Source organism: Sebastes fasciatus, chromosome 16, assembly GCF_043250625.1.
Source record: "Sebastes fasciatus isolate fSebFas1 chromosome 16, fSebFas1.pri, whole genome shotgun sequence".
Taxonomy (NCBI): domain Eukaryota; kingdom Metazoa; phylum Chordata; class Actinopteri; order Perciformes; family Sebastidae; genus Sebastes; species Sebastes fasciatus.
The window spans coordinates 8,712,178-8,727,936 of record NC_133810.1 but is presented as its reverse complement, the minus strand read 5'-3'; the positions used below and the strand labels follow the sequence as shown (position 1 = coordinate 8,727,936).

The 15,759-nt window shown below is 43.0% G+C and overlaps 1 protein-coding gene across 11 annotated transcripts in view; it reads right to left on the bottom strand.

Moving 5' to 3' along the window:
* Positions 1–246: 246 nt before the first annotated feature.
* rapgef6 (Rap guanine nucleotide exchange factor (GEF) 6) overlaps positions 247–15,759 on the bottom strand; it is a 164,159-nt gene continuing 148,646 nt past the window's right edge. For 6 of the 11 annotated variants that reach the window (XM_074610894.1, XM_074610889.1, XM_074610896.1 and 3 more), the window contains 9 exons: positions 15,045–15,068; positions 13,580–13,800; positions 12,851–13,024; positions 12,577–12,726; positions 11,655–11,774; positions 9,706–9,967; positions 6,901–7,448; positions 5,657–6,013; positions 247–4,660 (listed from right to left, as the gene is read on the bottom strand). In XM_074610894.1, coding sequence (XP_074466995.1) covers positions 4,638–4,660; positions 5,657–6,013; positions 6,901–7,448; positions 9,706–9,967; positions 11,655–11,774; positions 12,577–12,726; positions 12,851–13,024; positions 13,580–13,800; positions 15,045–15,068 — 1,879 coding nt within the window. In that variant the 3' untranslated portion in view covers positions 247–4,637. The remainder of the gene's footprint in view (positions 4,661–5,656; positions 6,014–6,900; positions 7,449–9,705; positions 9,968–11,654; positions 11,775–12,576; positions 12,727–12,850; positions 13,025–13,579; positions 13,801–15,044; positions 15,069–15,759) is intronic. The other 5 variants (XM_074610890.1, XM_074610892.1, XM_074610895.1 and 2 more) reach the window with 1 other exon arrangement.

The following is a 15,759-nucleotide window of genomic DNA, read 5'->3' as shown; positions in this document are numbered from 1 at the left end:
TAACAAAGAGGTCTCCTGTCAGTTTCCTGGTCAAAAGCTTCAAACGGGCATGCACTTGTATGAATGAAATTTAAAGGAGACACAGCTGATGATTGATTGATTCCTTTGGAAGGTTTTAGAGACCTGAAGAGGTAACAGCATTGAAAAGCCAAAATTAGAGAAAAGTCAAAGACAAACACCCCCCGGTTTGGTTTAGAGAACTATTAGTAACCAAGAATTAACCATGAATAAAGACACAAAATCGTCTCTGCTTAACATTTTATTCATTGTCCAAATTCATATCAGTAGACTTGGAGAAATAAAAGGTATTTTTTTCCTTTTTAAACATTCTCTTAAACAAAAATATAACAACTATTTACAATCACTCGTAAAAAATACATAAAAAGCGTACGAGCAAAATCATGTTGTCTTTCTAAAAGACATAAGTTACAACAGCTATGAGAAGTGTGAGACGAAAGCAAACTTTAAGCCACAGACCAAGTTAATACCTCTTTGTACAGATTGTGCAGCACACACTCACCACATTGAAGCTTATTGTTGTGCATTTCTGCTGTAATGCCAAAAAAAGATGTCTACATAAAACACATTCACATCGCTCTTATTGCATTCCAGGTAACATGGCAGGACACATGGGGGGTGGAGGGGGGGGGGGGGCGTTGGGGTGAATTTACAATCAGCCAGATATTTTCATCAAGCTGTTGGAGAGTTCATCGTCTGTTGCTAAAAACACTGACATGTTGTGTTCACAGTGCAAAGAGCTGCTCACTGCCAGATCCTCCACCTAAACATACCTCCTGTATGTAGAGTCGGGAGAAGAGAAGATTATTACTAAATTAAATTTAGCCCTGAAAGATGAAAAAAACAAAAATATTAACAAAAAATGTAGCCTTTTGGAGTGCTTATAGAGCACTAGAGGAATAAAACAAATGTCTAATATGTGCAGAGTTTCATTACAAAATTCTGTACAACTTTATGGAGAAAGAAAAAAAAGATTTGACTGTTATCAGGCCATTAAACAGGCGTTATCGCTATAAGCACCATAGATGTGGGTCAATAGGGGCCTACTATATTGTAAACGTGAATGAAACGTTATGTTCTGACCACAGACAAAAAGCCTTCTTAGGTTTAGGCAAGAAAACCACTTAGTTAAGTTTAGGGTCGCCCCCGACCTCGACCCCAGATGGAGTTTAACACTGTCTATACTACAGCGCCCGACTTCCGCTTCTGCTCCTGTCATAATTACTACGGAAGCTAAAGGTCACTGTCGTGTTCTTTTATACGATCTTTCGGTGATCGATCAAGAGAATAGATGATAAAACCTACTAGTAGGCTTAGTAGGCCCCTATTGACCCATATCTATGGTGGTTTTAGTGACCGATAATTAATATTTAATGGGCTGATAACAGTCTAATCGACTAAAAAAAACACAACAAAACAAAAAGGTTGCCTGATGTTTAACTCTCATTCCAAGCAGGTATGTTATATATTAGGGCTGTCAAAGTTTATGCGATAACGCAAATTTGTTTTAACGCCACTAATTTTTTTAACACATTAACTTGCAATTTTTAGGTTGTAGCGAGTCTCCCCTTTACAGACATGGCCACTTTATGATAATCACATGCAGTTTGGGGCAAGTCACAGTCAAGTCAGCACACTGACACACTGACAGCTGTTGTTGCCTGTTGGGCTGCAGTTTGCCATGTTATGATTTGAGCATATTTGTTATGCTAAATGTAGTACCTGTGAGGGTTCCTGGACAATATTTCTCACTGTTTTGTGTTGTTAATTGATTTCCAATAATAAATATACACATACATTTGCATAAAGCAAGCATATTTGTCCACTCCCATGTTGATAAGAGTATTAAATACTTGACAAATCTCCCTTTAAAGTACATTTAACGCGATTAAATATTTCGATCAATTGACAGCCCTAATATATGTATAGTTTCCTCTGACTTCTGACTAAGATCTGTGTTATTCATAACATCTGGGCCAACACTTGGAAGGAGCATTTAAATGATCCATCCATGCAGAACATTAATACTTTATGGTTTAGAATCTGAGGAATACAGTTGTGCAAAAAAAAGAGGAATTGTCAGTTTCTGACTCTCAGTCTGTTTCGAAGTATCAAGATTGTTTTAAAAAGGGAGCAGGGTGAGGGTCACAGTGGGTACTCATGATTCTCATGATTCATATAAAACCCTTAAGCAGTGGAGTGATATCTAATAAAGGAGTATACAGTGAGGTTGAAAGTTTAAAATCCTGCTGAGTTGACAGGGCTGAGAGGGGAAACGGGAGACGACACTAGACACGGTGTCGTGGCAGGGCTTGTTCCGTTCAATTCAAACACACTGAGATATAATAGCATCAAACAACTCCGTTCAATCATCCAGACGGAGTTTGAATGCCATAAAACCGATGGCACCTTTCCGCAGGCGGGGGAGCAATCAACGCCGCAAACTAAGCAGGGCTTTTATAGGAAATGACTTCTGAGCCTTTCCTCATGTGCTGTACGCCCCAAATCAAAATGGGATTTAAAAAAAAAAAAAAAAAGCTATGTTGATCACAACCTCGCAAATATAATTCCACAACACACATATCCCAAAACACAGCAGCAATTACGATTATAGTTAGAGCAGAAATGGCACCAACAAACAGAGTGTGAGGGGAGAAAACAAGTCATGAACTAACAGAAATTCCTTAAAAGACTCCCGCCCCCCAAATTAAAAACAGGGCGATCACAACCTCGGGTTATTTCTTATAACAAAAATATTCAAAAATAGCCTTTATAGAGGACTCTCTTCTCTCATCTATACATGACATTAATTTATGGCAAAGAAAAAAAGAAAAATATATGTATAAATTCATATATATGCCATGTATATATTAGCAGTAATCATTTCAAGTCTTTGTGTGGCAAAACAATATAAAAGAAGGGTCACAGAGCGCGAGACGGACAGACAGCAGAAGGAGAAGAGAAGAACGTCTAATTCCAGTTACACCCCTGCTGCACTGCAGATAAAACACAATTAAAAACTATTTTTTTTTCTCCAAAACATTACTCAGAATGTACAAATTTGCTTCTGCTTTCAATACAAATAGACAATTTTTCCAAGCAAATCCTTTAAATATTCTACAAAATGTACTATGAACATGGAATGGAGATGCAAGCCAGGCGTTAAAATACATTATCTGTCGACTAGTTTTTTTGTTGCTCGTTCTCTTTTTAAATAAGCAAAAAACCGATACGAGAGGTACACTGTGAGCACATAGTCAAAGTTTACGCCGCATCTCATATTCCTGCTGCTTTATAAACAAATTTACAAGGTCAAATGAACCTAAAGCATTATACTTTTAACATCTCAGCTCGTAATTCAATAAACACTGTAAACAAAAATGTGTAAGCGTCGGTGTAAACACTGTCCTTTTGTCTTTATGCACACCATCTATTCTGGTGTGTGTGTGTGTGTGTGTGTGTGTATATGCATGCACGTTGTGCGACCACACAGTGCTAATTTATCGTTTTATTATAGCTGCTGCAATAAAATAACGACACGCGTTTTACTCTACAGGAAGCAGCGAGGCATTTGTTCTTCAGCTCATTAAAAACGAGTTATAATACAGTTTTTATAGAACATCCAGGAGGCAGCATGCCGCTAAAGTACCTCGCGTCAGACTGAACGAGCAATAAGAGAGGTGGCGTGGAGAGGCGGAGAGCGCGACACGGAGACACACGACTGCCTGAGAGATGCTGTTTGTCCTTTTTTTTCTCTATAAAACAAAGTGGTAAACACAAACTGATGGGCTCTCTGCTAGGTCAGGAGGTTCATTTATCTTTTTCACCTCCCTAGGAGGAGTGGAAAACGTGGTTTCCGTTTGGTTTGTTTGTGTGGGAACTGATGTTATTTACGTAAATATACATCATCAGTGCCAGGGTTTGATAGAGGCCCATGAAGACCTAAAAAAAAAATCAAAAAATCTGTTTTTTCTTGTCTCTTATTCATCTACATTCATCTTCTTTTGAGAAAACTATAAAAAAAAAAATCCCCTACGAGCTGACGTTCATCGTAATACTGACGACAGCTTTCTGTCCCTTTGTCTGCTCCTCCTCCTCCTCCTCCTCACTAGTCTCACATAAAATTTTGCAAAGCTCAGAAATGCAAATAAAAATAAGAAAAAAAAATCGCTGTACAACATTTTAAAACTGTAAAAAACAACGTGAAACACCGCTAAATAAGAGAGCTTGGAGCACAAAATGGAGGTACATGGTGGTCTGTTTCCAAGGAGGCTGACTTCTTCTCATCATTATCGTCTTTCCTTCGTTTATTCGTCCTTTTTTTTTACGTCCGTCTGCCGCCTTTTTCTGCTTTTGTTCAAGAGTCTTTAAAAAGTATCTAAAATCTTTCTTTTCTTCTTTTGCTTTGTGAAAAAGAGATGATTGTACAAGTCTTGGGAGGTGGAGACGAGAGGTCACGTGACCCCACTGGTCTGGTCGAGAGGTGCATTATGGTCCGTGGTGATGTCACACAGGGCTGTGCTCTGATGCGTGGCGACGGCAGGCTGCTAGTTTAGTCCAAAAGCCTGATCAACACGACTTGGTCTATGTGTGACAAGGTGTGTGTGACGTCACCGTCTTTACACCGCTGACACTTGTTCATCTGGAAAAGAAAAGAGAGGACAATGTTTGGCAGAGAGTCGACAGGTTTGTTAGCGATAAATTTAACACGTTTCACAAGGTTTCTGCAGCGTTCACAAAGTTCAATTTTAGACTTTTTAAAGGTGCAGTGTGTAGGATTTGGTGGCTTCTAGTAGTGAGGTTGCAGACTGCAACCAACTGAAACTTCTCCCGTGTGCCAAGCGTGTAGGACAGGGGTTTCAAACTCATTTTAGTTCGTGGGCCACAAGCAGCCCAATTTGATCTCAAGTGGGCCGGACCAGTAAAATCATTGCATAGCAACCTATAAATAACACCTCCAAATTTTCCCCTTTCTTTTAGTGTAAATGATCTCTCGGCTACGACTAAAAACGGACCGCTGTTTCCTGCCAACAATTCATGTGTCTTCTCTGTTTTCAGTTGTCCTTGCATGTTCTTGTATTTTTCGCCACGAAGAGTCTGGTAAGAGTCTACTTAGAGTGTGTGTGTACGTGGGAAGTGAGTGGTGAAGCAAGAGAGAGAGAGAGCAGCGGCGACGGGAGCAAGTAACGTTATCGACTTTGGCCCAAGCAGGAAAAGTTAACAGTGTTTGGTTTGTCCGTTCTGGGCTACTGTAGAAACCTGGCGGTGCAACATGGTGGACTCCTTGAAGAGGACCCGCTCCCTCTGATATAAACGGCTCATTCTAAGGTAATGAAAACATAACGGTTCTTATTATCAGGTGATTATACACTAAAGAAAACATACTTATTAATATTAAATTCCATTTCTGCCAATAGATCCCCTTAATTGTTACACACTGGTCCTTTTGAGACCTTTTTAATATAGAAAGCAATTTAATATCCGTTTCCTGATCATGCCGGCCAACGTTTGAGAGCATGATGGAAAACCAGTTATTAATATAATTATTACGGATTTGGGTTTGTTTTTATACGACTGGTTAACTCCTTAAAATGCTGCTGAGTGGTGCTTTATGATGTCACCATCCTGTGGGACGTACCGTCCTCACTGTCAGCCAGCTCCTGTGTCGGGAGGCAAATGCTGGGCGGTCTGGAGCGGCCCTGCGTGGAGCCGGCCGTCCGGGCGTCTTGGTGGTGGAGGAGATGGTTCCCGGCCAGCCTCCGCGCTTCAGCCAGACCGCCGGCCGCTCCGGGGCTCTGCAGGAGTTTGCTCCTCTGCAGCGCCACGCTGTAGTCTGGAGGTCGGAGGTGAGGAGGCCTGGGGAGGAGACCTCCTGGCCCACCTACTACTCCGTCTGTGAGGCCGAGATCCCCCAGAGCCAGACCCTGGTAGCCTGGAGGGGTGGGAGGAGGAGCTCGGTAACGCTCATCCTTGGCGGGGGATGTGACACAGTACACTGGGTGGAGGTGTGCATCAAAAGAAAGGAGGGGTGGAGCAAAAGGAGGAGGGGAGTAAGGGGGTGAAGAAGTTGCAAAAGGAAGTTGAAAAGGAGGTGTGCGGGGAGAAACAAAAGAAAATGATGGAGAAATTAAATCAATGTGATGTTTCACTACCACAATACACGACTATACATGCACCAAAACGTGTTGGAAATCAAAAGAAAAATATAACACCGATGAGATGGATGAACTAGAGCTAATGAACTAATGATCACTTTCATTGTTGAATAATCCGTCAATTAGTTACCAGATTAATCGATTAATCGTTTGGGTCTTTAAAAACATTAGAAAATAGTGAAAAATACCCATCGGCATTACTTATTTTGTTTCTCACATTTGAGAAGCTGGAAGCAGAAAATGATTGACTTAAACGATTGATCGATTATCAACATTTCTGTCAATTCATTTTCCGTTGATTTACTAATAGATTCACTGACTGATTGTTTTGGTCAGTGGACACAACACTGTCTTCACCCTCCCCTACTACTACTACTACTACTACTACTACTATCACCACTACTAATAAATAATAATACTACTAATACTAAAACTACTAACATTAATAAATCTTTTGCTATCCTCATAAATCTAGGAAACTGCAGAATGAGATCTAAAAAATGCCAAAGTGCACTAGACAATAACAGAAAGCTGCAGTAATTCAGACTTAACTAACTGCCTGTAAGTCTAATGTAAAATATAGACGACCATCCTGGCTCGTGACGCTCTGTATAGCTTTACGAACAAAGCCTTAAATGGGAGGACTGCTTTCTACTGTAACTCTCTAGACAACCCCTCAGGTCACACTGTGTCTACAGGGAATCAAACTCGCATCCTGAGCCCTCACCCATCAGGCCTTTCTCTGTGCTCGACGTCACCGTTTTGTAGACGGGGTCTGTGCTTTGCCTTCCTTCCTCGTTGGTTGGCGAGGAGGGGTTCTCCGAGGTGTTTCGCCGCTTTATCGTGCCGTAATTCCCCTCGTAGGTGTCCGACAGCGAGCTGGACGACGCCCAGCTCTGCCGCGACTGAGTGGACAGATCCGAGCTGGAGTTTCTCGAGTGATGCTTCGTGGCGTCCTCGTTTGTCCACGCGTGACCGGCGCCGTCGACCTCCGCTATGGGCCCGGCCAGCTGCGTGTGCTTGAAGCCGCCCAGGTGCGTGTGCGGGAGGGAGAGCGGGTGCCCGTGGATGCCGTGGTCCCAGGGCCGGCAGGAGGAGGCGGGGAGGCTCTGGAAGGAGTCGTGGGAGTTGGAGGAGCAGGACGTCCAGCTGCCGCGGCCGCTGTCGCCCACCGAGTCCAGAGAGGTGTGGTCCGGGGTCAGCTCCTCCGTCGAGATGGAGGAGGTGAAGGTGGAGGCTCGCGATACGTATCCTCGAGCAAACGACGAGGAACTACTGCAGATGAAAGAGAGTGAAAGAATGAATTAAATATACTCGTGTTACTGTATAAAATCATAAAACCAACACAACCTCACTCCCAACTCGTCAAATACCGCCGTTTGGTTAGTGCCCCTCAGCACTGGAGGCCGACGTACAGGGTACCACTCTTGCGTTACTTTTGGACGGACCAGGGACGGCGTGTCAATATACACTTGTCACATGCATAATGTCCTTTCAAATTAAACTTCTGTTTTCACATGAAGTTAGGTTTAGGCAACACAACCACTTAAGTAGGGTTAGGAAACGGTCGTGGTTGACGTTAACTTCACTGACTAATGACTCACGTGACTCATGGGACTGACGATACTAAAGGTACGTGTTCACAGGCTCCGTCCTTCCCACGCTTCCCATTCATTGTCCATGTAAGCAGCCGCGCAATGCATTCTGGTGGCGAAGCGGCGCGACTCGAGAGATGGCATAAATTTGCGGTCCAGGCTACTTTATGTAAATAAGTTGGAGAATTGTGTAGGAATGACCATAATGTTGAATGTTTAATCTTCGCACTACTTTAGTAAAGCAATTGCAGCATTGCGCTGTCTCCTGGAAGGTCAAGTCTGTCCAATTTCTGTGGTTCAACGTCACGAGAGTTAACAGAAATTCATGCTTTCTCCTCTTTTCCGTAACCTGAAATGACTTTACGTTCATTTTTACTAGTTTTTTAACGAGGCAATATTGTTTCAGTTTAGTTTTTCTTAAAGGACGTAGTTTTTTATTTATTTTCAGTTTACTAACAATACTTTTCACTGCATATTTTCATTTTAGTTTCAGTTTTGTGTACTATAATAAACCTCGTCTGAACACTTGCTTTTCACATAATCACAAAGCAAATATTTGACAGTCTGGCTTTTAAAAAAAAGTTGTTCTCCTCAGGTGCCTTTCATAAACCATCAGTTTGATTCACTGACACGGTTTTACTGGACAAACACTCAATGAACCGGAGCCATATTTCATAAAACGGGCCGGTGTTTTACAGCGAGGCTGCCGAGGTGATATAATATCAGAGAAGCAGACAGATTACTGCGTCCGCCAATATTTTATAGTCTCCTCTTTAAGAGACAGAATGGCCTGATCATGGAGGAACAATAAACAAACAGCAGACAATAAAAAAGGTGTGTTGTTTATTCGGCCAGATTAAAAAGCCTCCTGCGCAGTAACCAATAAGTTGTTAACGGAGAGAAGGAGGAGCGAGGAGGGCAGTAAAAGTGGGACGCTAATAAAAACCTGCCGCGTTTTACGACTTCCTGTTCTCTTAGTTTTAATGAGGAAAGGACATAATTGGGGTCCAGCTGGGAGAGGAAAATCAGACCGTGTACGTGTGGTGGTTTTGCTCAGGTTGGCCATCGGGAAGGTTTGTGGCGGTTCGAGGCCTGAGTCATGACTTTACTCTTTCATTATTATGTCTTTCTTTCGGCCAAGGATTTGGGGTCATGACGGAGAATGTTTTTGTGTTAATGTCCTTCAGTCAAGTTGAAACTGAGTCCTAAAATCTCACGTCCTCAACCTAGTTTAACCCCATTCGGACAACATTTATTTCTCTAGGGGAGGTGGGGTGTTTTCAATATTGTGCTGAGCTGGTCAATGATTTTAATAACATCCGGAGCGCATATGTCAGTGATTCCTCTCCCCCACCCTAATAATAATTACAACCCCAGTTACACACTGCTTTTCACTGAATTTGCAGGTCCTCTAGTAATCTAAGTCCAAAGAGACTCTTTGCATTTTAGAAGTATATCTCAGAGTTTGTATACATAGTGCTGCACTCAACTGAAGAGGATTTTCTACTATAGTTGAGATAAATTTAAAGGACCAGTGCGTAAGATTTAGGTGGATCTATTGGCAGAAATATAATATTAATAACTATGTTTTCTTTAGTGTATATCACCTGAAACTAAGAATCGTTGTGTTTTTCTTAGCTTAGAATGAGCCTCTTCATGGAGTCTGCAGTGTTTCTGTAACATCTGTTTTGTAGTCAAAAGCTGACTGTATCCCTGTTACTTGAGTGCATGTAAACACATTGATTGTATTATCTGTATCTTGGCATTGCAAAAGAAGTACCCACTTTGAAAAAACTCCAATGTATCAGGAGTCAAAAGCTGCCGGCTGATTCTATTGTGAGTATCAACAGACAAGCAGCACTCAAGAAACTTACAACTCAACTCAACCTAAATGAATTAAGTTAACCGGACAGATGAGATAAACTGAATTTCATTACCTTGTGCTGGGCTGGTTGTTATCAGCATTGAAGTGTGCATGCGTCGCCGCTGTGCTCTCAGCAACTGCAACAGGAGTCGTAGTAGTAGTTGTAGTAGTAATAGCAGAAGAAGCAGTACAGGTCCTGTTGCTGCTGTTACAGCGGTCGTCAAACCCGGGAGCCGGCACGGAGTCCACCGAACAGATACTGGAGCGGGACGAGATCTCGCTGTGACTCGAGTCCGACAGGTTGTCTGCTTTACCGACTGGTAGGAGAGCGTAACCTGGACAGAGGAGAGGAGAGAGGAACATAAAGGACATTTGAACATCAAGTACAATGCAGATTATAATAATGAAGAAAAGGGGACAATGATGCAAAGAGAAATAAAGAAAAAGATAAAGTAAAGAAAGAGAAATGACCGGCAGCACCTAAAAGCATCTTCCAGTAGTATGAATGCAGATAATTGTACTTTTTTTAAGGGAATGTTGGACAATCACTGCACTTAAAATCAACCTGCACCTAGAATAACTACAACTAAAACATGTGTATATAAATGGGGAGTCAATCTAATGTTTCTATGCCCTTTTTTAATAGCATATACTTCAAAAACACTGTCAATCTGTTAGAATCCATAACACTCAGTCTTAACACTCAGTCATTGTCTCTATGTCACGTACAGTACAATGCATGTTACAGCATATGGTTTTGACCATTTCTAAAAGTTATGACCGTGAAGGACACTGTTAGGGGTCAAAGTTTAAACGATATAATATTATAAATCAGCTGTGACTGCAGGGAAACTAAATGAACATGGCAATAACATACTGCATGTCACACCAGTCAACAAAAAGGAAGGATGAATTCATCTTTTTCTTTGAGAAAATTAATTTAAAAATTGGATCTCAGTAGAAGGACGTTTCATCAAAACACCCAAACCATCCCTTTAAAGTGCTAAATATGCTTTCTGCTTTGACAATGACATGTTTTGCTACATCTGGCTGTTCGGTGGTGACATTGCAGCACGTACAGAGATTGACAGGATTATTCCCACGAACAAAGAAATGTTGGGAGAACTCAGAGAACAAACTGAAATGGTTTATGAAATGTCTTTTTTCTTATCTGCTTTCGAATGTTAAATGATTTACTGTGCACGTGAGACTCTTTTTCTCTCGAGTCACACTTGCTTCTGTGCTTCGAAAATGAAATGTGGTGGCATCACTTAAACAGGCTGTGTGATGGTTTCTCAATAAACGTCATTGATCATGAACAAAAATGCTCTCTGAAGTACTTCTAGCTTCGTTTTTTCTTCACTGTCACTGTTTTTTACTCGGCAGATAACTGGATCTATCGGCTATCTCAGAGTCAGACGGTCTTTCTCCTGGTGTGTCTGTCCCTGCAGAGCCAGAGGAAGGGGTTTGGGCTGACCGGCCTCCTGGCTCTCTGCTCTGCCTGTCCTCGTCTCTCTTCCTGAGGTGAGGAGGACACAACCTCTCCGGTTTCCTCCCCACCGTTCAGCCTGACTGTGATCGGCCTCTCCCTGGACTGACTCCTTTCTCTCAGTATCCTGAATGGTGACATCAGCCTCGTCCTGATGGGGGACTCTGGGGGTCTGGGTCTCTTTAACTGGGGCTGGGAGAGAGGTGAGGGTCCCAACTCTGGCCGACTGGGAGGAGACCCAATGAGGACCATGGGATGCGTACCTGTCCATGTCTGTGTAGGGCTTCCTGCTCTCACCCTCATTAGCCCTGCGTCTGCCTGTGCACCGTAGTTGTTCTGCTGCCTGGATCTCCCTCTCCTCTGCTCTGAAGGAAACAAGCTTCTCTGAACTGCCTCTGTCTCCTCCTGCATCATCTCCTCTTTCTCTGTTTCACTTCTTTCCTCCTCCTCTGTGTGACTCTCTCTCTCCCTGCTACTCTCTCGACTGTGCTGCCTGGTCATTAGCAGGATCCTCTTGTGGAGGAGAGCCCCACCTATGCCGTAGCCCCGCAGGCTGACGATGCCGGCCTTTGTGCTGACGTCGCTGGTCAGTGACGACGAGGATCCCGACAAGTTCATCTGGCTGGAGTTGTGGGACTTGGCCACGCCTCCCACTGAAAAGGAGGGAAGGAAAGCAAAGTGAGAGATGAATATCGGAGAGGTTATTCACCTTAAAACAAGAGGAACAAATATGCAATCCTAAAAGTTTTCATGGACGGAAAAGTTTCTTTAATGAATATAACTCGTCTGTTTCGTTTGATTGCTGTTAGACCGCCCCGTTAATACAGGTGCGTCTTTTATGTGCGGAGAGTGGGAGAGAAAAACGTTTTTTTGACCTCAGGGAAAATGTTATGTCTGAAAGGCTAAACGCCAACAAATATGGACTGAAGCAGATAAAAACATGTTGTCAATTTCTTTTTGTTGACTTTTGGACTTTACAACGCTCTGGAGTTATTGGAAATGTTTGGATAACAGGAGTCTGAAACCATCCTACGCAGCCGCCGTGTGCAATACACAGATACATTCTGGGTCGGGCGCATTCAGGCATGCTTCGAACTCATGGAGTGAGCGGTACCAGGGCGAAATTGGAGCAGGATGCAGCGGGAGATAAGACAACACTCCAATTTTTTTAAAAATCCGCTCTGGGCACAAAAAGGATTGATTACAGGTATCGTTTGACTGGAGAAGTTTCGATAGTACTACTTGTACTGGGTTATTTCCGTCAATATCTTAAAGGTAGCAAGTACCGATACCCAGACATGGTTTCTGAGTAACTCTCTGAGTGAGATTAACATCGGAGTTTCACAGCTCCGCTTAGAGGTGACTGTCTCACTGAATCTACTCCAGCTCTTCACCGAGGGTAACGTAGCTCCTTTTCATCCTATCACATAAAAACATACAGTTTCTGTAACTGACCTTTGCGTGGGGAGCCCTGTGGCGACACCGTGGGGCTGGAGTGAAGCGAGGAGATGATGGAGACGGTGTCATCAGACGGTCTCTTGGCGCTCCACTCCGACTCTGACGAGTTCACCGGAGGTTTCTTCACCACCTGGGGAGAGTTGGAGTCTGGGGAAAAAAAGCGAAAGAGAACAAAGTTGCAGAAAAGTAAATGTACCCGGGGCTCTGTTACACCTGTCAGAATACAGAACTGGGATTTCTTCCACTAACAGTATAGTGCCAGTGTGCTTACTAGGTTGGCCTATGTCCTTGGCGGTGCTCTTCTTCCGTAGAGGGTTCAGGGGGACCTGGACCTGAAGGACTTGTGACACCCTGTTTTGCGCTTTCCCCGAGGGCAGAGCCGACCGCAGAGACACCGGAGACATGTCCGACTTGGTGGATCGTCTCTCACTCAAGTTCTTAGACACTACAACCACAGGAAGAAGAAAAAACATGTATAAACAAAACAGAATGACTTTAAAACATCTACCATTTCAATCTTTTTGAAGATGCTGGGAAATATCAAAGTCAAAAAGGCAATACCTCTCTCAAGTGGATACATATTTTTTTACAAATATTAATATAATATAATAAAGGAAAGTGAGTTTTACATTAACATCAGATGTGTCAGATGTACAGTATATGGGAACCTTATTTCTGGGCTCTTTGTTCAATCTGTTTCCAAGATCTATCTAAATTAGATTTTTAAAATGATATCACATTTTTCATACGTTTTAAGGCTTTCAAGGCCTCGGCAGAAACCAGAAAATCGATCTGTCTTGCAGTTGCAAGTACACTAGGTGGCAGTGCAAGCCAATGTATGTTTTACTGATGTGTGCACCAGGTCGGGTGAGAGTCAGAAGCTTTATCATCTACGGACATAGAAAGATTTATTTCTAACTAATCCATAATTAACTCATGCCACAGAAAATATACTGTATATACTGATGAAAAATAGGTTCACTCAGTTTGTGTTACTCACAGGTGCTGTAGGTGGGCTCACACTGCAGGGACATGATCTGGTGTTTCTCCTCGTCGTTCTCCACCGTCATGTTGGAGAGGTACTGCTTCACCTTTCTGGCCATCTGGGCGTCTTCGTACAGCTTCTTAGCGTTGAGGAGCGAGCTGCGGCGTACTCGCTTCTTATGGGCGCCGCCCTGCACGTCCAGCATGTTGGAGTTGGTGCTGCCCTGACTCAAAGACCTGATGAGGGGAGAGGAAGAGGAAGGAAGGAGATGGAAGAGGAAAGATAGACGAATAGGAGACGAGAGGAAGAAAATGAAGGAGCGTAAAGGAGGTGAGAGTAATGTGTCGATGAAAGATTGAGAAAGATGACGGCGTAGAGAACAGAGGGAGATAAATGCAGAAGATAAGAAACGAACAGAAGAAATGCACATGAAAGTATAAAGACAGAAAAAGAGGGAAGGAAAGAATGGTAAACAACAATAAGTACAATCACAAATAAAACAGGCACAGCTACGTTCTTATCAAACACCTCCTCTACTATCAAATCTGTCTTTGTGTCGGAGCATAGCATTTTTAAAACAGGACCATGCAACTGGGAGGGAGGCAGCTGTCGCTGCTGTGCCATGCTATCACAGAACAGGACATTCTGTCAGATGGAGGCAAAAAGGGTTAGCAAACAAAAGATGCACTAGATTCGATATGGGGAATATTATGCCAGGATGCAGATATGAACAAACACCAAACCTGAGTCAGATAGTATCTGTAAATATTTGTTATAGTTCGTTTTACGTCGCCTTTATTAGCAGATGGTGTGGTGGGGGTTTTCCATACAGGGTTCATTCATGACTTTGTAAACAGCAGCTGACGACACAATCTCACCTAAAGGTCCATTTAGTCACTGTTCTGGAGCTAGTAGATGGTAAAAATGATTTTTTCTGAGCATTTCAAGGACTTTTCTAATTTATGTATTTAAATTTCATGATCTCATATTTATTATACTATGTGCAGTCACACGCAGCCTCTCTGGGACTTGTCCTTCTTTTCTCCTTGGCCAAAGAAAAGAACATTTCATCCAACTGTATACTTGTTTAGGGACGAATGACATGTTTACAGTAAAATGCCGGAAACAGAAATTTTAGATAATCTTCTTTACTTCCTACGCATCACTATGTGAATGTGTTTAAACCTCTCTGTAAAAACAAACACTAAATATTATCGAGCTACTATATGACTCAAACATACAATCTGATGAACAGGGCAAACAATTAATGGGTCAATGATGGGACTTCAGTATGGGTCAGGTGAATGGGCACTGCAAATGGAAGGGGTTAATCCCACACAAGCACAGCGGACACACATGGACATTGAGATAAAGTAAGGATGGGAGTGGGTGGGGGACATGCAGAGTTTATGGTGGTGGTGGGGGATGCAGGGTGGACTGAATATTTCTGCTGGTCCAGACCGAAACAGGACAAACTTACCCTAAACTCTTCCACCTCTTCTTCCTGCAAGCAAGAGGTGTGAAGATTGAAGCGTGACTTAAAGACAAGTTCAGGAGTTGAGGGAGGTGGGGGGAGGACAAGACTATGTAGAGGTCATGCCACCACAAAACAAACAGGAAATGACTGGAGATGAGCGGACGCTAGACACGTGACATCTCCCCATATCAACCTGAAGAGGGTGTGCTCATGAAAAACAGGTCGTTGTGTCACCTTGAAAAACTTTTAGTCATATAGTGATGAAACAAAAATCTCTCGTTGTAGTATGAAGGGAGTGTCTGCAGGGGGCAGTCATGCACCGCAGCAGTGACAAGACTGTGATAAACACACACAAACTGAGTGAAACCGACTACACACTGCGGTTGGCATCAGTTCTACGTCACTCCCAGTCGATCCAGGCCTTGTGTCCTTGTTACATTCCAGCAGAGGAACTCAATCGAGCCCAACAAGAGCCGTGGACCGGACAGGAAGTGAGCGGGAATTGATCGAACCAGACCTGGAGTGTGTGCCTGATCCCGTTGGTGGAGGATCCAGGGTGGCAGGTGGAGGTATGGTGGTGTAGTGGCTCCCCTTTTTTTGCTGACATTTGTAGTTCTTCAGTAGTAAATGTGTCTGTTGTAAAAACCTGTAATCGACCTCGCTACGCTGGAATCTCTTTCTGAGAAGTGGCCGGTTTACTACAGTCTGTCTGATGGGA